Source organism: Periophthalmus magnuspinnatus, chromosome 3 (assembly GCF_009829125.3).
Source record: "Periophthalmus magnuspinnatus isolate fPerMag1 chromosome 3, fPerMag1.2.pri, whole genome shotgun sequence".
Lineage (NCBI taxonomy): Eukaryota > Metazoa > Chordata > Actinopteri > Gobiiformes > Gobiidae > Periophthalmus > Periophthalmus magnuspinnatus.
In genome coordinates this window covers 30,290,349-30,314,838 of record NC_047128.1, presented here as the reverse complement: position 1 = coordinate 30,314,838, position 24,490 = coordinate 30,290,349, and the positions used below count along the sequence as shown (strand labels likewise).

Sequence of the window (24,490 nt, the reverse complement as noted above, 5' to 3'; positions counted from 1 at the left end):
CAAAATATTTAGAGGATACTACTCAGTTACACTTACTTTTAATAAAATTTTACTTGTTTTCACCTGCCATAATAGTTGAGAAATATACTTTACAGTTGCTGCTCTACCCACCTCTGATGAAGTGTTATGTTCTCCAGTATCAGTGTGTACAAGCCCAACTGGACAATGCTCATTAGTGATAAGAAGGAACAGTTTTGTTTTTTTTACAGTCTTTGAGAATAAGCAGGCAGCTTTGTTGTAGTAAATTTTGTTTATTTTATCCACATTCACCAAGTTTAGTCAGGGACGGTACAACTGCTAAAGAAATCACATGTTGGCTTTCCACCAAGAAATACTGACAAGCATAATTAACAGTTCAGCTTGTTCATTTGGCCTTGGTCATGATTTTCTGTAAACACGAACATTACCAACTCCTGAATTTTAAAGGCTAGTGTTGTCATTTTGTTCACTGTAAAACAGGCAGGCATATAAACATTTGAACATAGTCATACTGAACATTTGAGGAATGCAGTTTTACATCATGCAGTGCTTACCAAATATTTAGGGCCCTGCTTTGAAGAAAAAAACTGTTCCGCCCCAGTGCCTTAAGTCTAATACCAATGAGTTTGGGACTTCCCCCAAACTGTCAACAAAAGGACAAAACTTTATAATAAAACGGCATCACAGCAGTCAATAAGTAAAAACCTTAGAGAATACCCAGTATTCATAGTCAGGATACACAAAACTGTTGAATGCTGCTCTGGGCACAGTATGATGTGACGTGAGACCCTGTCTTTGTACAACAAACAAAAAAGAAATACAACTACCCTTTACATTAATAGCAGACTTAATTGATGAAGTATGATGGATCAAAATGTAGAAGGCTCTTAATATTCTTAACTGAGTTAGATTGCCTGAGAAGCTCATCTTTTGACACTATTTTATAAGTAAACTTGCATACTGCATAGTTTTGTGACGCTATTGATAAATTGTGTATGTTGCATAGAAGTTGATCCATTTCAAAGCTTGATAAAGACATACCTAGAAGTGACTTTTAAATATGTGCTTGGTTGTGCATCATGTACTTCCCCAAAACAATATATGTCGTTTAAACTCTAGGTACAGGAAAAGTGAGATAAGAAAGACAATCCAAAATATGGATTTTAATATGATAAAGACCAACTAATTTCAGTCAGATATCTCAAATATAACACAATATCAACTTTTTAAATATCTTAAATAGGTGCTGGGATGACTGAGATGAATGTAATCTTTCATATTAACTGATTATGACAACCCTGGGTGTAATGAACAAATGGGGATAGAAAACAAACCTCAATGCCATATACCAAGCTCACGCAGCTAACCCAGAATTAACTTTCCTGGTTGAATACTACAGGTCTGCATGACATGGAAAAAGCTACAAATATTGCATACATGTCAATATTATGATTTACTTCCATATGAAAAAACAGTTAAATTCAAGTATTTTACAAACATACCTGTTAGCAGATAACAGTGAATTGTGCCCCTATGACCACTCTGTTCCAAAGTTATGATGCAAGAGCTGAGGTAACGAATGTACTGTCCAGCAACAGCAATAGCAGCACATACCGAGTTTTCAGAGATGCTCCAATGAAAGCTCCGTAAAAACATTGGCAAATTAGATTACAAAAAATTTAACACAGACAGTTGAAAAGAAACAAAAAAGATTTAAACACTGATAATGTGCTTGATAGACCATAAATAAACCTGTGTGAACCTGGTTACTATGTCATAAATGTTCTGAATGCCTTTGTGCAAATAAAAGTGCCTTGGCGACAATAAACATCTTGTGTCATTGTGTAATAAGTGTACAGTACTGAGAATAGCCTGGAGTTGTAAGCCACAGGAATGAGGGTGCACTCATGGTGCCAGCTGAGGTAGGTAGTCTTCCAAGTTGAATCCAAGTTGGCAGCTTGAAAAGAGGTACAACCACCATTAAACTCAAAACATTGAGCAAACAGAGTTGACCAAAGAGTAATTGGGCCAAAAACATCTCCAGTCCAATCACTGACGGTCTATGTGCAAAATCACAAATAAAATATACAGTAGCTGAGCTTGAAAAGTACCTGTTTTCATCAACAGCTGAATAGATAAATCTCTTTACAACATGCTATAATACCATTCAACATGAAACATCCATCCCTGTTCATAAGGTTTGAAGTGTAAAAAGTAGAAACTTAAGGTAATTTGCTCATTAGGACAAAGCAGGCCAATTTAAGATGGCTGTACAAGCAGCTGGGAATGATCATAATGTTTTTGGGGGGGACAGAGATTATGATGATCTGTCTTCTGACTGGTCTAATCAGGGTAACTTCATGAACAAACCATTATCAATGGATGAGACAGGCATGGGACAGGGGAATTGGAACAGGCTCATGTCTGCTGTGAGGGCAGCCATAGCTGCGGGATCATGCTCTATCTGTGTTCTCAGAGCTGGGTCAATCTTCTCCAGTCGTCGTTTGATACGCTTTGCCTCTCGTTCACGTATCAGTCTGGCCTGTCTTTTCTCTGGTGTCTCGTTTGCTCTTTTGGCCCTCATAGCCTCCCTGTCTCGCTGCAGCCTTCGTGCACGCTGCTCATCCGTCTCTTGCATCCTCTGCATGCGCTTAGCCTCACGGTCACGAAGCCTCCTCAACTCCTTCTCTTCCTCAGTTTCACAGGCCCGTTTGTTCTTCTTAGCTGTCCGTTCCCGCTCTAAGCGCTGCAGACGAGCTTCTAGAGGTTCATTCTTCCTTCGTAATGCCCACTTTCTGATTGGTGACTGAGTGTCTACCAACTGCTGATAGGCGACGCAGCTGTTGCACACTAGCAGCACTCCTGCTGGATAAACAGGCATGGGACTGAGAATATCAGGGATGGGAGGAAGGCCAGAGGTAGAGGAGGTTAGAGCTTCAGGGATTGATACCAGCGATGGGCCTTCAGAGAGCAGACTGTCGGGCAGTGAAGGGAAGGGCTGGTCCGAGCCTGCACATGGTCTGGGCCCTTGGCATTGACTGGAGATGTGGTCTGGACCCTGACATAGATTAGGGTCCTGGTCTGAGGGAGCACATGGACCCTGAGGAAGCTGACAGGGCGCTGAACCAGAGCCGTGGCAGGACCGTCCCACCGGGCTTGGGCTCCCCATGGGACTGCTGGAGAGGGACAGAGAACACACATCCCTGCCTCCACTCACTTCAAACTTGCTTGTGTCAAGAACCTCTTTCAGCTTCTCCCTGTAAAGATAGGATGAGACAAACATTTTGTCAGTCAATCAGAAACCTCTCAGTGAAACATATTTCCAAAAAGCTCAATATGTTGAGATGAACAGTGCTGTATATGACTTCAAATTAATCTAAATTGCACATTATCTTGTCTCTGGCATTTTACTTTGTTGTTACTTTTTTCTTGTATCACCAGTGTTCAGGTTTTTTCATAATACTGAGACAATTAGTTTGTGTATGTAAGAATAAAAAACACAATTTATTGTATTTATCATGTTCAATGATACTGCTCTATAACCTGGTTCATATCAATAATTTATTGTATTGTATTATATTTGTTACTCAATATTATTTTCACATTTGGTAAATCCATTTGTACAGGCTGTAAATGTGTAAACCTGTTGAAGTTGTTGGTGTCTGTGAAGCGTGTGCCGCAAACAGCACAGTTGGATAGGCGGTCCTCTGAGTGGATGAGAAGATGCCTTCCCAGAGAGCCCGGCGAACTCAAGGCTCGCCCACACACTGGACACACATAACTCTTGTTGTTGCTCATCATGGTTGTATGCTGTTTGCAGATCACAAAACCATATAAAAACGAGTTTAAAACATCACATCAGAAAAACTACAGGTACACTTGAAATGATCCTTTTTTTCTGACAATGAGTGAAATGTACTCTGCATAAATGTTAAGCTGGAATAACACTTCCCGCATGTACATTCCAGATGGAAAGGAGACACACAAGTCTAGCAGAGAAACTGGCCCTATTTATCTGTGCATTTCATATGGCTGCAGACATTTTATGATTGAATTCTTAACTATTTTCCTGTGTCTGCTGAGGTGCATCTTGGCCAGGTCGCCCTCTTTCCTTTTGAGAAAGATTTCATTTGATCTCAAAGGACTTGGTTGATCCCACATCATATTCGCAAGCTTAGCTCTCCAATGTTTTCTAAAATGCTTTGACAACTAGAGTAGAGCTCTACAGACTGTTACTTTAAGATTGTTCAGGGTGTGTTTAGAGACACCAACTTGCTCACCTGGTAGACATGAGAAATTAGTTTTTCAGGGCTGCCAAAGTCCAGTGAGCAGAGAGGACAAGCAAAGGCGCTGTGGTCTCCACCATCCAAACTCTCCTGAATAACACAAAAGCGCAGCACATTCATTTGTGAGTGAGGTAAAGTAAAAATATGCCAGCTCAAACTAACAATGACATTTTATAAACATTTGAAAATCTATGGACACAGTTTGGGATATCTAACCTCTTTGACTCCCGCTCTTTGCAGGTGGCACTGTGCTCTCTGTGTGCTCATAATAGGGTCGTCAGCTGAGGCGTCGTATGATAAATCTTCCTCGTGGTTGTCTGGGTCACTGTCACTGTCTTCTATGGAGGCAAACACAGCCCTATCAATACAGACACAAGAGAGCAGAGCAGGGCTTACTCTCACTAACACCCCACAGACTGGTCTGTGTCCTGTGGACAGGGGTCAGTACCTGAGAGACTGTCCTGGCCCTGGAGCTGGGAGCATTCACTCTCTTCTGTGAAGTCCTCACGGCTGTCCATTCCAATGGTGTGCTGGAGACCTGCCATGCCTGTTGGGTGAAATGGCCCTGGAGTCAAGGACATACAATGACATATAATTAATATTGAAATATTGAATGCTGAACATAAATAGGAAAGGCATCACAGTGATATTCTTTACATATCCAAGAAGATATTACATCTGCCTTCCGTCTGGCAGATTCTTAAACCCACCCATCTTTGTCACTTCCAAAACAAACGTATCACCCTAAGCTCTCTTTCGTCCCTGTGCCTTGTGAGTAACTCTTACGTATTTTGTTTCTCTCATCATTTTCAACACTGACATAAAACTAGATGTATAATCAAAGATTTTAGATGCATGTATTTGACAGCCATGCTGCAGTCCGAGAGGACACGTAGAATCCTGCACTTTTCTCTACGAGTATCCCGCCTTTCTCTGTCCCTCTTCCTCTGTCTCCTTTGGTACCACCCACATAAACAGCCTGGCTCGCCCTTGGTCTTTTCTTCTCAAAAGATCTGAACACTGTCTCATCTCTACACCATTCAGCTCTAAAGAGGAGGAGGAGGAGGAGAGGTTGACTTCCAACACTTGACACATGAGTGCAAAAGAAATGTTCAGCCGAGTTAAAAAATTACAAAGTGAACGTATCCAATTCATTATTTGTGGATAAAAAACTAAAGCGAGAGACAAGAGTCTTTCAGCGAGAGTTTGCTGAATACTGTTCAGCAGCTCCTAAAAATCTTAAAACAATAGCATTAAAAATCAAGAATAGAACTATCAAGTAGCTCCAATATTATTGACTCTCTCAGATTGTGGTAGAGCTCCCTTTGTAGATAATTTAGCATAGTGACAAATAACATTAAGTGTGTGTAAAGTTTGTAACTTAGCTGTTTATTTCTCATCCTCTCATTCATACTGTCAGTGCTTTAACTGAACTATGAACCACCCCACCAGAGCTTCACAGCACATGGCCAATAATGGATGTGTGGCTCCCCATCCCCCTCTAGTGTCTGTCCATACATCTGCCTCTCCTCGCTCCTCCCAGGCTCTGTGATGTTATCTGTCTATGGTCTATGTGAGAGTCTGTAGGCAGGAGGTGACGCAGTGTCTGACTGGATCCAGACAAAGAGACAAACTCATCACCCACAAGAAGGAGCAGAGAGGCTACTATGGAAGGGGGGGCGGGAGGCAAAACAAAACACACAAAAGACAGACTGCACAAACTTGACTCCACACATTGGGGGGGGGTCCCTCCCCCTGCTCACGGTCACCATCCCGTTCAAAAGCACAGACAGACACATAAGAACGTCTGAAACTGCAGGAAGCACAAGGGCCTCTCCATCAACATACAGCAAAAGGCTAGACATCAGATTAATCTCACACTGATTAACAAGGCACACAATGTAAAATGATCCTGAACTTGAACATTTCTACTCTGTAAATTGCTTTGTTGACAGGGTAGGTTGTACTTTTGCATATTGAAAAAAAATGTTTCTAAATGGTCTTGAAAAGTTATTGTTTATGGCAGAACTTTAATGTTGAGGAAGGATTACTTTAATGTTTAAATGTTGTGTTAAGTGTAGATCCAGAAGTGGACTGTACTACTGCACTCCCCTTAATTATTATGAGATAGGAAGGTTTGATAGATTGCAAGTGTAAGAAAATAAACATAAAAACAAGATTAGAATTCAATTATGGTCAATGTATAGGCCATATATAGGTAGGAAAGTTTATACACAAGTAGGATTACAACTTAAAAAGTATTTTTTTTGCAAACACATATATGTACGCATATATTTACACATGCATATTTACAACTGAGGTGATATATTCACAGTGTTTCCCAATATGGGAGACTATGATGGCCCTCCTTAGTCAAACATTTTCCCCTGAAGTCTAAAAAAGCTGGACTATATGTTGGGATAACAAAATTAGACTTTGTAGCTCATTGTATTATTATAAATTTATAAACGCGACTACACTGTTCAAAAATTAATACATGCGGTAAGTGACATTTAGACTTCACAAATTGAATGAAATTTAAGTTAATCAAATAAAAAAATATTTGTGTCACCATAATTTTAACCAAATGTATGGGAAACACTGTATTCATGTAATAAAAATATGAATGCATATATAAATAATAAGAAAAAAGTAACAAAGTTACGAGATTAAATACGTACACAACTATGTGAAAGCAAAGAAAGGGGAAAGGATAGAAAAACACATTGGAAATAAATGTAATTCTATATCTCTATCGGGGGTGTCAAAAATATGGCCTGTCGGCCAAATGCAGGCCTCAGACCAACTTTTTTTGACGGTCAGATCTTCTGCTAAACTGGCCCAACTGATCATAGGCAGTCATTTTTATACCAAATATAAGTAATCCTACAACCAAAATCTCAGTAACATCACATTGGATTTTATAGATTTAAAATACATTTTTCAAGCCTCCTTAAAAGTCTCTGTCAAAGCTGTGTAAAATGCACCCATCTCAATGATCAATTGTGTTGTTCAACAGTCTGTGGCCCTGTGTTTGATAACCCTGGTCTATATGTATAGGCCAGTAACTGTCATATTAGGTCTGTGGGTGGTGGGTTATATGCAGCTCAGAGACCTCAACACCAACCTCCTTGCCAGCCACACCCAAGTGCCCTCAGGTTGCCATCATGTGTAAATCCCGGTCAAATTCTGTCTTTTACAAATGTATATCTTCAGTTTATTGTCCCTGATTTAGCGTGAAATGCATTAAAATAAAATAAAAAATAAGCATAACCTACAGTAATTATTTGTTTGGACGAGAGTGAGGTGCCTGAGCGAACACAGTGAACAATGCCAGAGCCGCACACCCATAACGGCTCCACATAAGTATGTGCTGTCTGGATATAAGCTTTATGCTGATGCCTAATTAAGTTTGTACATTGAGAAGAAGTACCTAAAAATGTTTAACGTTATGTAAGGCTGCTTGATCATGGCAAATCAAAATCACAAGTATTTGGCTCATACAGTAATTGAAATAATTATTTCAAATGATTCCTTCTACTGTTAACATCAACATGTAGAGGAGATATAGAACTGATATCATTTACTAGTATTGTTTTCTAACACTTTTATTTTCAAAGTCAGAGTAGATTAGGCAAGTGGCTTTGCTCAAGATTTTGCAGGGTGAACGCACATATTCTGAACAAAAGTGAAATAATTGTACTTTCAACTGCAAATGTTTGTAATTTGATAGAACAATAATTGAAATAATGATTATATATTTGATAACTTGCACAGCCCTGAGATTGTGTGTACACCTAACTTAATTTAGAAAAGGTTTAGAAAGCAAAGTTTAAAAGTATATTTGCTGCATTACCTCCAGTTCAAGCTTGTCCCATTGTAGCTTATGTCTGGGTTTATGTCAAAGTAAATTGTGCACACAAATTAGGCTGAGAGCTGTTGTGGCATTGTCTAGAATTCTTTGTGAGTTTTTGTGAGAGTGTCAAGCCTGTCTGGACTGTCCCACTGTCTGTCTAGATTGACCCTCTCTGAAGGAGCATAATGGGAAAGAACAAGACAACAAAACAAACCACCTTAAATCCTGAAATAGACCCAGATCCCAAACAAGGCTTTCGCCATAAAACACGTGACAGTGGCTACAAACAGTACAGATTTTTCTTTTACTTTTAGCAACTGTTGCGTTGCAGTGGGATAAATAAACACATTAGCCTGGAGGGATTAATGCATGTGTAAGACCGAGATGTATTTCATTTAAACTATGTTTAAAAAGACAGAGGTCCAGCATATATGACTTTAGTAGATCATATTGGACAGTCCCTGATGGACTAGTCAGCAGTCTCATCTCTCTCAACAAGTGCTTCACACAATGGAGGCAAGTCAGAGTTTTCAAGCTCATCCTAAGTCCAACAGACACACACACAAGATAAACTACAAGGACAACTACAGAACAGGGACTGACTAAACACCTCAACTGCAACCCTAGACAGCAAACGTCATTTAATCTGTAAACCCAGCAATACACAAAGGCAGCTCTAGGACTTGAGTGTAAAATAAAAGAAGAAATCCACAACATCCACGGGCAAAAAAGTACAGGCTTTCTAATACAGACCATCGCGAATTTCAATCAGCCATCGGAACTGAAAATGCAGCATTAGGCATATTATTTAGCCTAATACTACTCGACACGTAGAACAAAACAAAAAAGGCTACCCACAGTTAACTTTGAAGGGGATGGTTTGTTTTCGTCTGGACATAGTACTGTCCACTCCCGCTATGAGTGAAAGGTCCCACAAACCCGTGGGGTTGTCCTGAGCTCACTACTCCGCACTGAGAAACCACAATGAGGCAGCACACCACCAAAAACACAGCCCGGGTCAGCCTGGGACTCAAATCAAAAAGAAAATTATGTACATGCGTTCACATGTTTGCTCCTTTGGACATCCCTTGTTTCAGTCGTTTCGACTGTAGAGTTACACCCGTGGAGTTACACCCGTGGAGTGAAGGCTCCACTGAGCCAATGGCTCTCTACCCTGCGCGCGCACTGCAGAGACGCACGAGCTCAGCTGATCTCCTGCACGAGCCAACGGGATTGTGAGAAACATACACACTGTGGAAAAATAAATCAACTAGTTTTCTGAGGTTACATAAAGTGTAAATTGCCAATGCATGCAATACTCCTGAATTAATTATTAATTCGTCAAACCGCATCACCAGAAAGCGTAGGCTAACTCTCAACAAAAGTAAACTAGTGCTCTCTAGTGGGCAAGTTTTACACTACCATCTTAATGAATGTGGTGTAGTATTACGGACAAACATCATTCTATTTACTTACAGGATGTAAGATTTTGGTTTTAAACTGTCCGCAGATACGAGGTGAACATGTTCCAATCAAATATAACTTGTATTTAAAAATACATTTGCATTAGACATTAAAACATGCATTTATGTTATAATCAGAAAGCAGAGGTCACAGGAGTCTCTCTCATATGGGTTGCCAGTTTCAGTGCTTAAATCAAGTGATTTAAAAATCTAAAAGGACTCTCTCTGATCTGAATTCTCACTGCTTAAAACGTAAGACCAGGACCAGGTCAAGAACAACCTAACTGAGGGTGCCGGTGTGAAAAGGGTGCTCAGACAATAGTATTCCATTAAGTGCCATTATTTTACCTGCCTCAAATGAGGGTACTAACACTTTTAAATAAGATTGCAATAGACCCATTTGCACCTCCGTAACCCGGGTCTGAAGCACCTACAGCCAATCATTAAGCAGAGGTAGTGATGCCTCTGCAGCTCAGTGAGTAAATTCTGGAGGTTCTGGCTTCACATGAGGCATGACCTGTCCATACTGAGAATGAGCAAAAACTTGTGTCCCCTGCAGGTAAACGTATTGACAAATGGCAACCCAGGTTCATTTGTGATTGTAATTTCTTTTTTAAAACAATAAGAGCACAGGCTACTTAAATCAACTCTTTCAGTAGAGGATGTTTTATTTTTCTGAGGAGTGGGTACCACCAGACTACCAGAATCAGAATCTGAAAAAAACTTTATTTGAACAATAGCAACATTCTGTGAATTTGTTCACTAAATGTGCTTTGGCCATATGGTGCAACTGCAAATAAAGAATACCTCACCCCCTCCATCCCTGTGTGGTACAGGTGACCTGTCTCCAGGACTCATGGGTGAGCAGGTTGGATCGCGGCGGACCCTTCTCACCCAACTATTTGAGCCACTCCCCTCAGGCTGGAAGCTGGACCTACAGTCTTGGCTAAAACAGCTTCTTCCCTCCCTTTTGCTGTGGAACTTAAGAACATCGCACTGGCCACTCAATAACTCACTTAGATAGACAATAAACATTTATTTACAGCACTGCTGATATCACTTATGTATTTTTCCCATATTGTATATTTTGTATTTAGAGCATGCCTGTTATTAAAAGAAATATTTGACCAGTTTTGTATTAATTTTCCAGTAAATTGGCCCCAGTCGCCTCTAGGTGACGCCCTTGAACACAAAAGCACCATAAGGGATTCGTCATCACTGGCTGCCACGAGTAAACGGACCGCAGTACGACTTTGACCAGGTAAAACGTATCCATCCGCAGGGTCAGAATAAAATATTCCATCTTCTCATTGTTATATTTACAGTGACAATTGTCAATGTCATGAGTAGCCGTTCTCGGGTAATATGCTTGATTGTCTTTTTTTTACGGCTTTTTGACGTAAACATAGCGAATTCGATGAAACTCCGCCAATCAAACCTGCTAACACTATGCATTTGCATCGATGGCTCACATTATAAGTCCTCTCCATTGACTGTATTTACACAGAGAGAGAGAGAGAGAGTCCTCTCGTTAACCATTAAGAGTAAGCGTATATGTAAAGCACGGGTTGATTAGCCTGGCAACACAATCAGCTAATATTTACACAAACACAGAACAAGAATGTTTACGGATCTTACCCATGTTGCTCAATGGGCACTAAAATCGAGTCCTGTCACCGGTAGAGGCAGGGTTATGCCCACTGAAAGGTCCCTGAAGAGGCAGGGTTGGCAGGATCACAGAACATCGATGACAAACTTCAGCTCCGCAGCGACTCCGCACTTCTTTCACAAACCTCTGAGATCTGTCAGTGTAACCTTCCGCCTGCGGTAGATGTGCTGAGGCTGGAGTAGCCACCATTTTGCATGTCTAGTGTGTTCCTCCTTCCATTGCTAATAGAGACGATTCCTGGTATTATCTGGTATCATTCCGGCTTGTAAGTACGTCTTGGGTGTTAACATTTGTCGGACACACTTCGTATCATGAATAAGTTTTGATAGACATCTGTATTTGGTGCACAATTAAGCTGACAACACTGGCTGGGGCGCTGCTTAGGAAGTCGCAGTTCAGAGTGGACCGGAGTTGTGCCTGACAGCGGCTAACTTAGCTTAGCTTAGCATTAACGCTACTGCTGTAGTGTTGCGGCTAAGTACCTGCTGTGCTAGGGATGTGAAGCCTAGTACATTCAGTCATTATGTTCATGTTCTTAACCGCTATGACAACATTTACTCCAAAATATAGATATGATGGAATTACACTTTGTCTTCACATGTGCTTTTATTGGGTTGATAAATCCGTGTTTACATGACTAAAAACGTTGTGTTCAGGTTGGCTAAGGTCTCAGTTGAAACGCTAGCTTGTAATCCCAATGCTTAAAGGAGGCCGAAACTGCATCATGAACAGGTTTAGGTGTCATGTCCACTTCGCTAAGGTTTCTTGGTTAATTTCGACATAACATTTAAAGCAACGATGACTAGTTTATAGATAAATAATTATAGGACACGTCACATGTAACAACTGCTATTACATTAGCTTGTTCTCTTCATTATTTCTATACCAACAAATGTATCTCGTTAGCTATCTTGAACTTGATATGTTTATCCTTAGCCCCAGTGTAGGGTCACCTGTGTAATTAGCTGGATATGGAACACTTAAAACTATTATAAAGGGGTGTGTGCTAACATTTGTGCATCCGTACGTCAGCATTTGGACACCGTAAAAGCTAACTAAGGCTAGCTTTGCGTTTGGTCGTGGACTCATTTCTTATAAATCCACTTCCGATTTGCTAGTATTAAAATTATGATGAAATCAATATCTGTCTTCAATTTATGTTAATACACGCTCTGAACCAACTGGTCTTTGAACGCCATTGTCAGAACAATGTTGTGTTAGAAATAGGATGTAACAGGTGGAAGAAGTCAGCTGATATTTGGAAGTGGACAATCATTGACCCCAGTAAGAGTAATCCATTTACAACTCTGCATTTTTTATTAATTTGCAGTCCTTTGATTTCCAACTTGCACACGTTGCAGATTTGAGGAAAACATCTTTTGCGCTTGTTCCACTCCTGAGTTCTTCAATGACTTGTCTGCCTCTAATGAATGAAATGAACTAAGGACCAAGTTTTGAAGATGTTGGGTTTCTCAATAACTCTACATTTTGGCTCATCTTGTATACCGTACACACAATATGGGGCCATGTGTATGTAGAAAACCAACCAACTTAGAAAATGAATATTTGACCTTCAAATATAATTGTCCCCCACGGCATGGTTTAGTTAAGGTGACCAATTGGCAACAGGAACACATTAAACTACCCTAGACTGTATTGGCATGGTTTGAAGTTGCAACATTTACATTTATTTATGGATTATTTTATTGAGCTTTCAGTCTATTTGGTTGGTTTCTCCCTGTGGTATAAGGAAGGTGTGGCTTGTTGCTGGTTGTCAAGTGTCCTTAAGCAAATGTAGGCTGACTGCTCAAAACTCAAGGGAGGCAAAGCTTGTTATGAGTATATAATGGGTCTATAAGCAAGTGAATATAAGTAATGAATAAGTTCATGATTGTTGATAGATACAAATCATTTTCCCAAATAGGTTATTATTGGAAGGATTATTGTAATGATATTTTAGTATGGGGAATTTCAGTTTTCTTCTTGTATGCAGTATAGACCTCCTGCAATAGCAAGTAATATGTTCACATATTGTGCTTCATTATGGGCTTTATGGCTTCACTCACTCCATAGAAAGAAAACTCTATGTCCTATGTAACGTTACCTTTTAAGAAAAAAAATGGTTCTACAAATTTTAGCAATGTAATACAATTTATTCATGTCCAAGTCATGTTGCCGTTTGTAATACCTATGTCATTTAAATGAACTGGCTTCTGAGAAAGTATTTAGCTATATATTTGATTACTGTCAGTATTGGCTACCCTTCCTTTAGATAACATAACATTCATTACCTGATAGTGAGACTATGCTGTGTTTTACATCATCTTGCTTTCTGGGCTCTCAAATCCAGGATCAATTACATGTTACTTCTTAAAACATCAAAACACACAGTCATTCGGCCTGACAGACAGTACCTATTTTAATTCTTTTTTTTTCATCTAATTTGAAAAGGGTATCTGTTGGCTATAAAAATAGATGGGATGTACTATTGGATAAAGTTTATTTGAAAAGATAAGATGAACCCTGATAAGATGGATAAACCCTGATGCAATTTTCACATTTGTTAATTTACCCTTTCCCTCATTGTAAAAAAAAGATGTATCTGTAAATTTTTACTTCATGTAAGTTCTGGCTCTGAAGTCTTAAGTAATTTTTCAAAACAACATTTTGTAACACTGATTTCTGAGCAGAGCAAGCAAATGAAATATTATAATATTATTTGATTAATTGTAAATGATCACATTTATAACATCTGTTTATCCAAGTGCCTTACATCAAGAATCATTGGTTGATAATGATGTTTGAAAAAGTAGTGGGGAGAACAACTGCCTCCATGCGATTCATCTTGGCAGAGTCATGAAAGCCTGATGAGAGATGCTTGAATTTGTATCAGACATTTACTGACTTTTTATGTTCTCAGAGAATGCCAGCTCCGATCAGACTGCGGGAGCTGATCCGGACTATCCGGACAGCACGAACCCAAGCAGAGGAGCGAGAGATGATCCAGAAAGAGTGTGCTGCTATCCGCTCTTCTTTCCGAGAAGAAGATAATACCTATCGTTGCAGGAATGTGGCAAAGCTACTGTATATGCACATGTTGGGCTACCCAGCCCATTTTGGACAGGTATGCATGTCCATATGCACAAAATGAACAGTTTGCCATTCATTCTTTATTCTTTGTAAACTGCTGTCCATTCTTTCAGCTGGAGTGCCTAAAGCTTATTGCGTCCCAGAAGTTCACAGACAAACGAATAGGTTATTTAGGAGCGATGCTGCTGTTGGATGAGAGACAGGATGTTCATCTACTAATGACGAATTGCATTAAAAAGTGGGTACATCTAAACACTTGAGGATGAAATCTTAGACTGCCTGCTCCTCATGATGTTATGTTTTATGCTTTTCCCAGTGACCTAAACCACAGCACACAGTATGTCCAGGGTCTGGCCTTATGCACATTGGGCTGCATGGGTTCATCAGAGATGTGTCGTGACTTGGCTGGTGAAGTGGAGAAGCTGCTAAAAACATCCAACTCATACTTGAGAAAAAAGGTATGACTCATTTTACTTACACTTAAGGAATACACAGACACACTGGACATGATTTTGACTGACTTCTGGTTGTAACATATATTTGCAGGCAGCCTTGTGTGCGGTTCATGTCATAAGAAAAGTTCCAGAACTTATGGAAATGTTCCTTCCAGCCACAAAAAACCTGCTCAGCGAGAAGAACCATGGGAAGTGTTTTGATAAGAAATACCCTTGGCCTGAAAAAAAATAATTTTCATACTTTTTGTTACCACTCAGAATGGCTGGTTAGCCCCTGAAAACATGGTCTTTTTTTTTCTTGCACAAAAAAGTAAATGTATCTGCCTGATCAAACCTGTGACCTGTGCATAGGTTTTGTCTATGTGTGGCACTGCAATTATCTTTGTAATTACTCTAAGTAAGTACACCTACCTGTTTGGTTTAGTTTGTGCATAAAATAAAGGAAGAGACGTTCCGCACCAGGCACACTGCTCTACATCAGGAAGGGAAGTGCTCTGAAGTTTTTTTTAAGTCTATGCTTTCAATAGTTCTGTTCCTTTTGGCGCTGAAATTATCTTTGCTACTAAGCACGTTTTACTAAGAACCAGGAGATGCTTCCAGTTTGAAGGAACTTGAAGTGACTAAGTCACTGTTTATTTTATTGAGACAGGCGACCAACTCAACACTCCAACTCAATAAAAGTTGGTGTCAGTCCATCAAAAAATTTAAATCACATTAAGTGTAGACTTTTATTGAAAGGACAATGTACAAAGACATTGAGCTCAAGAGGGACAGACATTTTCTGCACCACTTTGTACCTACAGAATTGGTTTTAATTAGTATTTTTTATCTTTATTCTGTTTAGGTGTTCTCCATACATCAGTTGTTCTCCTCACTGAGATGTGTGAGAGAAGCCCGGATATGTTGGCCCACTTCAGAAAGGTACAGAGATTTTTTCTGAGCGAAAAAAAGTAGTGCTTTTGTCTTAAGCTCACACATGGCATCTCATTTCCCCTTTGCACATTTGACATTATCTTATCGCTAAGTAAACACACAGCTCTACATGCTGCACCACGTTTCAATCTTGAACTCTGTCTACTTTGTGTGTACTGCTTTGGCTGTTCTGCTGCTGCCTTCTCTTCTGTAGGTGTAACAGCGCTCAGGAGTGCCACCCTCATGGTCATGAGCTCAACATATTTAGCTTTCTGAAAGTGAATGACCTTCCCCTCCCTAACATCTCCCTCATATTTTTTCTGTCATTTGTCTTTGTTACAATTCCTGCATTGTGTTAGAATGAGAAGGTAAGAGCACATTCTGATCTCATAGCTGGTGCATGCTTTAAATAGTAATCCTCACAGTCAACTCAAATGTAAATCTTTTGTTTTGTCATAATGTTTTCCTTGATTTTATAAATCTTAAGTGATCACCATTCATCACTGTCAGTGTACTGAGTCAAATATCCCAAACTGGATTTTGTGCAACACATTCCTCACAGTTGTTTTCTGTGTTTTTTTTTTAATTTTCCTGATTCAAGCTCATTTGGTCACAATGGTGTTGGTCTATTAATAACTCTATATCCCTCAGTCAAAACTATATGGGCAGTTGGGCACTATACAAGAGTAGGAATTAGACACAAAGTTATCCTGTTTAGACTGTCTATTCCACACCCGTACCCCCCACTGCAAAAGATGTATTTATGGACTTTCCCCATTTTGTGTGTATTTTTAATGTAGGGACTTGTGTTTATTTTTTTGAGTAGTATACTTTAAAATATAAAATCTATAGTGCCTATGTAGCTACACTAAAATGTGTGTGCAGCATATAAGATTATAATGTTTGTGAAAGTCAGTGTGTCACAATACATCTTTAAAACTCTTATGAATGCAGTATTAATATTGATATTGATATAAAACTGCTGATAGCTGTTTATTCTTTTCTTGTTAATATTTTGATCAGCTGGTTCCACAGTTGGTGAGGATCCTGAAGAACCTAATCATGTCCGGGTACTCTCCTGAGCATGATGTCTCAGGCATTAGCGACCCTTTCCTTCAGGTAGCGCTTTGCTCATGTTATAAGTATTCAAATGTGTCTTAAGAGGCTCATTAATCTGAACCCTGATGTGAACAGGTGCGGATATTAAGACTTCTACGAATTTTGGGCAAAAGCGATGATGACTCTAGTGAAGCAATGAATGACATTCTTGCACAGGTAAGTTTTGAAGAATAAAATTGCCAGGTTAACCACGCGCTGGTATAACAAATAATGTATTTACTCTACAGGTTGCAACAAATACAGAGACAAGTAAAAATGTTGGCAATGCAATCCTGTATGAGACTGTATTGACCATAATGGACATAAAGTCTGAAAGTGGACTACGAGTGAGTTTATTTTTATTTTCATAAAATCTTAAAGCAATCTGTGTAATATCTGCTCTAATCTGTAAATAATTGATCTGTTTTGCAGGTCTTGGCCATTAACATTTTAGGTCGCTTCCTTTTAAACAATGACAAAAATATAAGGTTGGGTGTTTATATTTGACATAAGTGACTAAATTGTTTCTCTAAAAGACCAAATGTTATAAAAACTGATACAAATATTTTTCAGATATGTGGCATTGACATCTCTACTGAAGACTGTACAGACGGACCATAATGCAGTGCAAAGGCATAGGAGCACTATTGTGATTGTTTGAAAGACCTGGATGTTTCAATTAAAAGGTAAATTACCAGCTGTTTACAATTGAATCATTGATGTTTTGTTTTTTTGGTTTTTTTTCACGGTTCTATGTTTTTATAGACGTGCAATGGAACTAAGCTTTGCTCTAGTCAATGGCAACAACATCCGAGGAATGATGAAGGAGCTGCTGTACTTTTTGGATTCCTGTGACCCTGAATTTAAAGCGGACTGTGCATCAGGAGTCTTTCTAGCTGCAGAAAAGTATGATGACCAGTACTTCTACAAACTTAAAAAAAAGAAAATCTTTATTCTGTTCATGTTGCCTTCATTTGCAATGGGAATTATACTAAAGATGACTTGTCTGAGTTGAAAATTGCCCATGAATGCCCCATCACTCTGTAATTTCCACTGAGAATTGAGATGATTTTTGATATATGCGTTGCCAAGATGAGTTATCCTTGGACCTTTCACCATGGTGGAGAGCATAAAGAATAGTGAATTAAGTCCATAGGCTTATTGTCATGAATCCTAGGTAATAATACAGCATTCACACTGTAAATGCCCCCCCCCTATTTTTTATGTACTAGTTTACAGCCGGCATTTATATTTTTTCAGATGAAGTGTCTCTCACCACAACCACAAAAAAACTTCAACAAAACACAAATGAAGTGAAAGACACCGCTTCTCCACAGCACATGAAGGCACCATCATTACATAATCTAATACAGTTTAAGTCATTTCATCTAACCTGGTAGATTAGAAAAAATGTTCAATACAAAGGCTGTATGATGAAAAAAGAGTGATCCATCGTCTGAGATGCATTGCTGACACTTAAATTGTCTGACAGCATTTTTTAGCGTGAAGATGTGATTAACTTTTTTTTACTCAAGTTTTATGTTTGCCTTTTTTGTTACAGATATGCTCCATCAAAACGATGGCACATAGACACAATTATGAGGGTTCTGACCACAGTAAGTGCTCCACAATAGTTTTTAAACATCTGTCCACTTTTATTGGCTTTATATTTGACTTTCTGACTTCAGGCAGGGAGCTATGTCCGAGATGACTCTGTTCCCAATCTTATCCAGCTGATTACCAACAGTGTGGAGATGCATGCCTACACAGTCCAGAGACTCTATAAGGCACTCCTGGATGACATTTCACAGGTAAGACTCTTCTGTTTTTTCATTATAAAGTGCATTGCATTGTTTCAGGACAGTATTTTGTGTTCTGCAGCAACCTCTAGTGCAAGTGGCGTCATGGTGCATAGGTGAATATGGGGACTTGCTTGTATCTGGACAATGTGAAGAAGAGGAGCCAATCCAGGTATTTTATTTGAACATTTCCTTAGTTGAGGTTTTCTAACTGAACGATTGGTTTATATCACTGAGTTTTACAAAACAAACTTGGAAAGAGTTACCTTGGGCTTGTCAGCTCAGAGATGAGGTGAGCAGGCAAAGGGTCTACTCTGCTCTTCAACAAGTCCATATTGCATTATACAAAAGAAAATTGTTGCTTGTCACCAGCCCTCTTACCTTGACTAATCCAACAGTATTTGTGCTGTGTTTGAATGAAGGTGACTGAAGATGAAGTTCTGGATGTGCTGGAAGGACTTCTAGTGTCTAATCTGTCGACTCCTGTAACTCGGGGCTACGCTCTTACTGCCATCATGAAGCTGTCTACACGCTTCAGCAGTGTTAAGTAAGTTACACTTTCAAATTATTTTTAAATAAATAATTACTTTTACTTAACTCTTTAGCATGTTTTTCAGCCGAATCAAAAAGGTGGTTTCAATATATGGAAGTAGCATTGATGTGGAGCTGCAGCAGAGAGCAGTGGAATATAATGCACTTTTCAAAAAATATGACCATATGAGGTAATGCCTTTTTGTATGATTTATTCAGCACTGCAATTTACTGTAAATTCTGTGTTTTGTTTTTATGTTGACTTAAATATCTGTCTCTTTAAGGCCAGCTTTATTAGAGCGTATGCCCATTATGGAGAAAACCTCGGCAAATGGCCCAACAGACATTGTCCAGACCAATGGAGAGACAGAGTCCTCTGTTGTAGAGACCAAACATCCACCCCCAGTCACCCAGCCAGCCAACCAGGTATGTCAGAAGTTTAAAGGGTGTTAAAGAGGATGTTTGTTTTACTAAAAGTATAATAAAAATCCATGGTGTCTTTCCTTTTAAGGCCAATGATTTATTAGATTTGCTCGGTGGTAATGATGTTCCAGTAATTCAGACACTACCCACAAAACCAGCTTCAGCAGGTGGAGAGCTTCTTGATCTGCTCGGTGATCTCTCGCTAAGTGGTAAGTTACAGGATGTTAACATTCCTTAATACAATTTAGATCTGCCCTAAACCCTTTTATTGTTATTATCCTTGATTAGGCAATTCAGCGCCTCCTGCTCCCACTGTCCCGGTTTCCCAGCCCCCTTTCCTTCTAGACGGCCTTTCCTCACCGCCCCTTTTTAATGATATTGCTGCAGCAGGTGAGGGTCTTTTTTAGTTTTAGTTGTTGACTTGTTTAGTGGAAAATGTGTTTGATGAGCTCATCATGGTTTGATTTTTGTATTTGCTAAGGTATCCCACCCATGACGGCATATAACAAGAATGGTTTGAAGATAGACTTCACATTTGAGCGAGCTAACCCCAATCCAAACATCGCTGTCATCACCATTCATGCTTCCAACTCAACAGAGGCAGAAATGACAGACTTTGTTTTTCAAGCTGCAGTACCAAAGGTAAGCGAGCAGTGACCTAACTACACATGTGTATGTGTTTACATTTATTTGGCCCATTTGCTAATGGATGTGCTCTGCCTGTCTGTCAGACATTCCAGCTGCAGCTCCTATCACCTAGCAGTAATGTTGTCCCGGCACTAAACCAGGGAACGGTAACACAGGTCATCAGAGTCCTCAATCCACAGAAGGTGGGTGTAATATCTCGTAAGTTATCAGGTTCATTACAACAGTTTGCGTTCCTCTTTCTAAACCTGATTAATATGACCACATTTCAGCAACACCTACGAATGAGGATCAAGTTAACCTACACCCACAAAGGCTCACCTGTGCAAGACCTTGCTGAGGTGAACAACTTCCCACCTCAGTCGTGGCAGTGATTATTGCCTGTGTGGCTCCTAAAAGCCCCGTTAAGGGAACTTTGAAAACTATTTTCTTTTCACTTCCCTCCTTCTTCCAACGGAACCCGCTGTGACACACACAGACAGCTGCCCTCAAGTTGCATGGGAAGCAGCAAAGAATCTAACACAGAAAAATGTTGATGTTATGAAGATCTTATAGAGAACAATTCGGTAAACATATCAATCAATGTACTACTCTTGTGTGTTATTTTTTTGTCATGTATTTCACGATTTACCTTCACAGATCATATTTGCGCCACTCACTTTTCAAGAGAAATAATCCAATATTTTCAGTTCAGTCAAATGTATGCTTGATTAGATTAAATTATCAATACAGTTAATAGTTCAATGTTTCAGTTTGCAGTCAGAGTTTGACCTAAAGGCACATGTCTCTTTGATGGACAAACTCTCACATGTTGTCATAAATCTCTAGGTTTAAGCCTTTTAGTAATCTGTGATTATATTAATTTTATATTAGGCGACAAAAAAATAACATCACTTTTGTCACATGATGGTAACAAATTCATCTGGTGGTTCTTTTTTAGTTTCAGGGGTCTATAATAAATTAAAATGTGCAAACTTTCTGCATCAAACCTATCCATACCTGGGTCCTCACATTCTGGCTTACAGTTGAGATGTTGCATTTAGATTGCAAATAGTTCAAATTTCTTTGGTCACCATGCACATACATGGTAGTTTTGAATGTAGTTACCATGCACTGAATGCTTCTCGTCTATTAATCTTTTTCATAAGTCTCCTCTCTTGGGGACCCTCATCCTTTTCGCACTACTATGATTTACGTTTGTCTTTAGTCGATTGACTTAATTATTTATGCCTGATATCAAAGTGATGTGCCTTTCTGACTTGGGTGGATAAAACTCTTGAGTTCCTTAAGAGCTTTGTTTGTACGTCTTCTTAAATGCTGTTGGAATCTGGGGTCGCTGTGCAGCTTCAAATATGATCATAGTTTTTTAATTTGCTGATGCACTAACAATTGTCACATGAAATTTTCTGGAGGCCAAAAAATATAGTTCATTAGTCCCAATTTATGTTCTTCACAAATTCTAAAACCCCCTGGAGAAATCAAATTGTCAAAAGAAATCTTGATTTCTGGCAGCTAAAGTAATCAGTAATGATATCCCTACTGGTACTTTGGTACTGGCTGTGGTGATATTGCATTACAAAGAGACTTCAAATTATAATCGTATCTATGCTGTCTGGGACAGTGTTCTTAATACCTCTCAATGTTCTTGTGTTTTGGCATTGGAATGAGCTTGAAAATGAAATGGAAGCATTGCATGAAAGGATGAGTGTTATTGTACCCATCACTTAGCAGCACCATAATGGCGAGTGGGAATCACCAGATGTTTAATTGTGGGGTAGTTTTCACTATACTTCACTGTCTAACTTAACTTGTGACCAAATTGGTAAGACTTTTAGCTTTGGAAATATTTTGAGCTGTGTATGTATATGGAGAAAATTCACTTTTTGTTGCTGAAAAATACTTTGGCTTGTTCTGTACATACGGAGAGCTTTTACAATGATCTCTTGTACGATCTACATTTTGTCTCTTGTACTATCTCTCAATCCTTTTTTTTTTTTTTTTTAAGATCATTTTTATTAATCTTTAATTTTCTAAATAATTCAATTATTCACCTTGTATATTACTAAATACATCTAGTCAGCACTGGTCTCCAAAGACCTCCGTGTATCATCACTCACTTATTGTAAAATATATGATCTGCCTGTATATTGTATATAGTTACAAACAAAAGCTGATCAAATTAATAAAACACAAAAGATTTAGACAAGAAATTAAATTGTATGCATATATGTACAAAACTTAATGAAAAGATGCAATTGAACTGCATTAGTTCTACTATTCTCCATACTTCATTCATGACTGGAGGAGTCCCTAGTTTCTTTCACAGAGATGTTGTTTGGGGCTTTTGGGTGTTGACATGGATCAGTGGATGTGTTCTGTACTACTGAAAAACAGGGACGCACACATAGATGTGGCACTGGATGTCAGTCCTGTTTTCCTGACATGTATTCTGTCATCTTTAAGAATACATTTTGTTTGGCATATATAATATACCCATACTTAATAGTATGCCAAGTTGCACCTTATAATATTTATAAATCTTATGTATGGGATATTGATGAGTTGCAGCTTAGGCCTTTATGGCATGCGATTGTAACTAAAAAAAAATAACAAAAAGCAACATACTTTTCGCATGTCATACTTAAGTTGGTGGTTTGCTCTTATTAGATCTGTGAGATGACGTTATAAATCAAGTCTTTTGTTTGCCTGTCAGAATATTAGGCGTGTGTATCAGGGTTTCATTCAATTCATGTGAGGAGCTTTATTTTGCTGCAATGCTGCTTCACCAGCATCAATCCCAGGGGGAAAGCCTGTGCTACCAGATCAAAACCACAAGGAGGAGCTGTGCAAAAGTCCTCACATGACAGTGAGATGCATAGGCTACATTTTTATCTGAATGTTTTTATTGGTGGTGTTTTATTGTCTTATTCATCCAGTGTATTTGTTTGTCATAACTTATCAGACTACCGAGAATCATGTACAATGGAGTTGACATATCACAAGTGCATTGGACATAGTAACAAGTGAATGAGGAGAAGTGGACCCAATAGCAGTGGTGTGCTCAAAGTGTGAAGTGTAGCCTTCTGTGTGTGTGTGTGTGTCTGTGTCTGTCTGTGTGCGCGCCAGACAAAGAGGACGGAGGGATGATGTAGGACATGTCTTGCCTATATTGGACAATTTCAATTTTCAGCTTCTGAGCTGCATGTGAAACCTGTGTAAATACTCATTTCTACTTTTTGAAATGCAAGAAAAGTTTCAAACCTGTCACACCAACTTCATGACACAGAACTTGGATGTACTCTTACTTGGTCAGGTAGCGCCCTCTGTCATGTTTGTAAGAGTCCACCAGCCAATCCGTGATTAATTGGATGTTTTTTATACAGCTGCAGTAAATTAAAATGCAAACAAAGGGCTTGTAAAAGCATTAGAATAATTGCATTGGTCCCAGTTATAAATGCATTCACTGTATTTTAAAAACAACTCTTTGTAACTCCCCTGTACTGTACGACATAGGGTTTCTAATTATTTAATAATTTTTGGAAGATGAGGCCTAAGGTTGACCTTTCAGTCAGGTTTAGCGTTGAACTGAATAACAGTTCCATGACTTTCAAGGTGAGTGTGAATGTCAAGACTGAATAATGATCAGATAAAATGCTGTAAACTATTAAATGGGATATTTTCAATTTATGCTGTGTATTGTCTTTTGGGTTGGAGAAAATAATTAAGCAAAAACCTAAATAAAAATCTATCAAAGTTATGATTTTGTGTTGATAATGTTTTAATTTAATTAAGCTTTAATAATAATAATAATAATAATAATAATAATAATAATAATAATAATAAACATTTAAAGATGTATATCCATGACTTGCTATAGGCCTAATTACAGACCAACTACTTCTTCAGCAAGAGCTTTTTTCAACATTGTCTTCATTTTGTTAAAACAAATACAACACACCATGCATCTTCTAAATATGGTCCAAACATTAGGCTATAGGCCTGCAGCCCATCCATAATAATAATAATCTCAGTTGTACTAATAATTCCGAAGATGCCACCGTGTGCTTTAGAAGAGTCATGTGCAGTGCAGACTGATGTCTATGGTGATATTAGGGTGTCTCCATCTGTAGCCCCTCGCCCTCCGTCAAAAAAGGGGCAGTGGCTGCTGAATAAAACCGCCTCTGCCCGCCCATGTGATGTTTTATTGATCAGGTCCCGTGCCCATTCTGCCAGTGCGCACAGTCTGGAGTCTGTGGATATGGCGGTCGCTCTGTGGACACATGA

At 39.0% G+C, this 24,490-nt stretch overlaps 2 protein-coding genes and 1 non-coding gene across 4 annotated transcripts; 2 read left to right on the top strand and 1 right to left on the bottom strand.

Annotated features, from left to right (window-relative positions):
* Positions 1-414: 414 nt before the first annotated feature.
* Positions 415-11,386, bottom strand: znf821 (zinc finger protein 821). 2 transcript variants are annotated; one of them, XM_033984316.2, is made up of 6 exons: positions 11,223-11,386; positions 4,714-4,830; positions 4,482-4,603; positions 4,260-4,355; positions 3,623-3,789; positions 415-3,236 (listed from the first exon to the last, which is right to left on the bottom strand). In XM_033984316.2, the coding sequence occupies exons 1-6, from the start codon at positions 11,224-11,226 to the stop codon at positions 2,327-2,329; spliced, it is 1,416 nt and encodes a 471-aa protein (XP_033840207.1). In that variant the 5' UTR covers positions 11,227-11,386; the 3' UTR covers positions 415-2,326. The 2 variants fall into 2 exon arrangements, with proteins under 2 accessions (XP_033840207.1, XP_033840214.1); XM_033984323.2 differs by lacking the exon at positions 11,223-11,386 and having other exon boundaries at positions 1,632-3,236; positions 4,482-4,623.
* ap1g1 (adaptor related protein complex 1 subunit gamma 1) lies at positions 11,380-23,963 on the top strand. Its single transcript, XM_055229552.1, is given in 24 exon segments — positions 11,380-11,518; positions 14,174-14,377; positions 14,457-14,581; positions 14,660-14,801; positions 14,890-14,987; positions 15,644-15,719; positions 16,734-16,829; positions 16,905-16,985; positions 17,057-17,155; positions 17,241-17,296; positions 17,382-17,455; positions 17,458-17,494; positions 17,574-17,714; positions 18,370-18,424; positions 18,497-18,619; positions 18,690-18,779; positions 19,030-19,154; positions 19,225-19,329; positions 19,423-19,564; positions 19,650-19,770; positions 19,850-19,951; positions 20,043-20,203; positions 20,293-20,391; positions 20,479-23,963. Coding segments are annotated over 23 exon segments (2,451 nt in total). The 5' UTR covers positions 11,380-11,518; positions 14,174-14,176; the 3' UTR covers positions 20,581-23,963.
* Positions 18,229-18,306, top strand: LOC117393950 (small nucleolar RNA SNORD71). The gene has a single exon (XR_004543327.1). It is a non-coding gene; the product is annotated as a small nucleolar RNA SNORD71 (small nucleolar RNA).
* Positions 23,964-24,490: the final 527 nt, after the last annotated feature.

What these genes read in the sequence shown, in the direction of transcription:
- znf821 (XM_033984316.2), bottom strand. An exon ending in TAATTTCTCATGTCTACCAG is followed by an intron (nt 3,790 to 4,259) that starts GTGAGCAAGTTG and finishes ATCTGCAAACAG; the next exon opens with CATACAACCATGATGAGCAA. An exon ending in GACACCAACAACTTCAACAG is followed by an intron (nt 3,237 to 3,622) that starts GTTTACACATTT and finishes CTATCTTTACAG; the next exon opens with GGAGAAGCTGAAAGAGGTTC.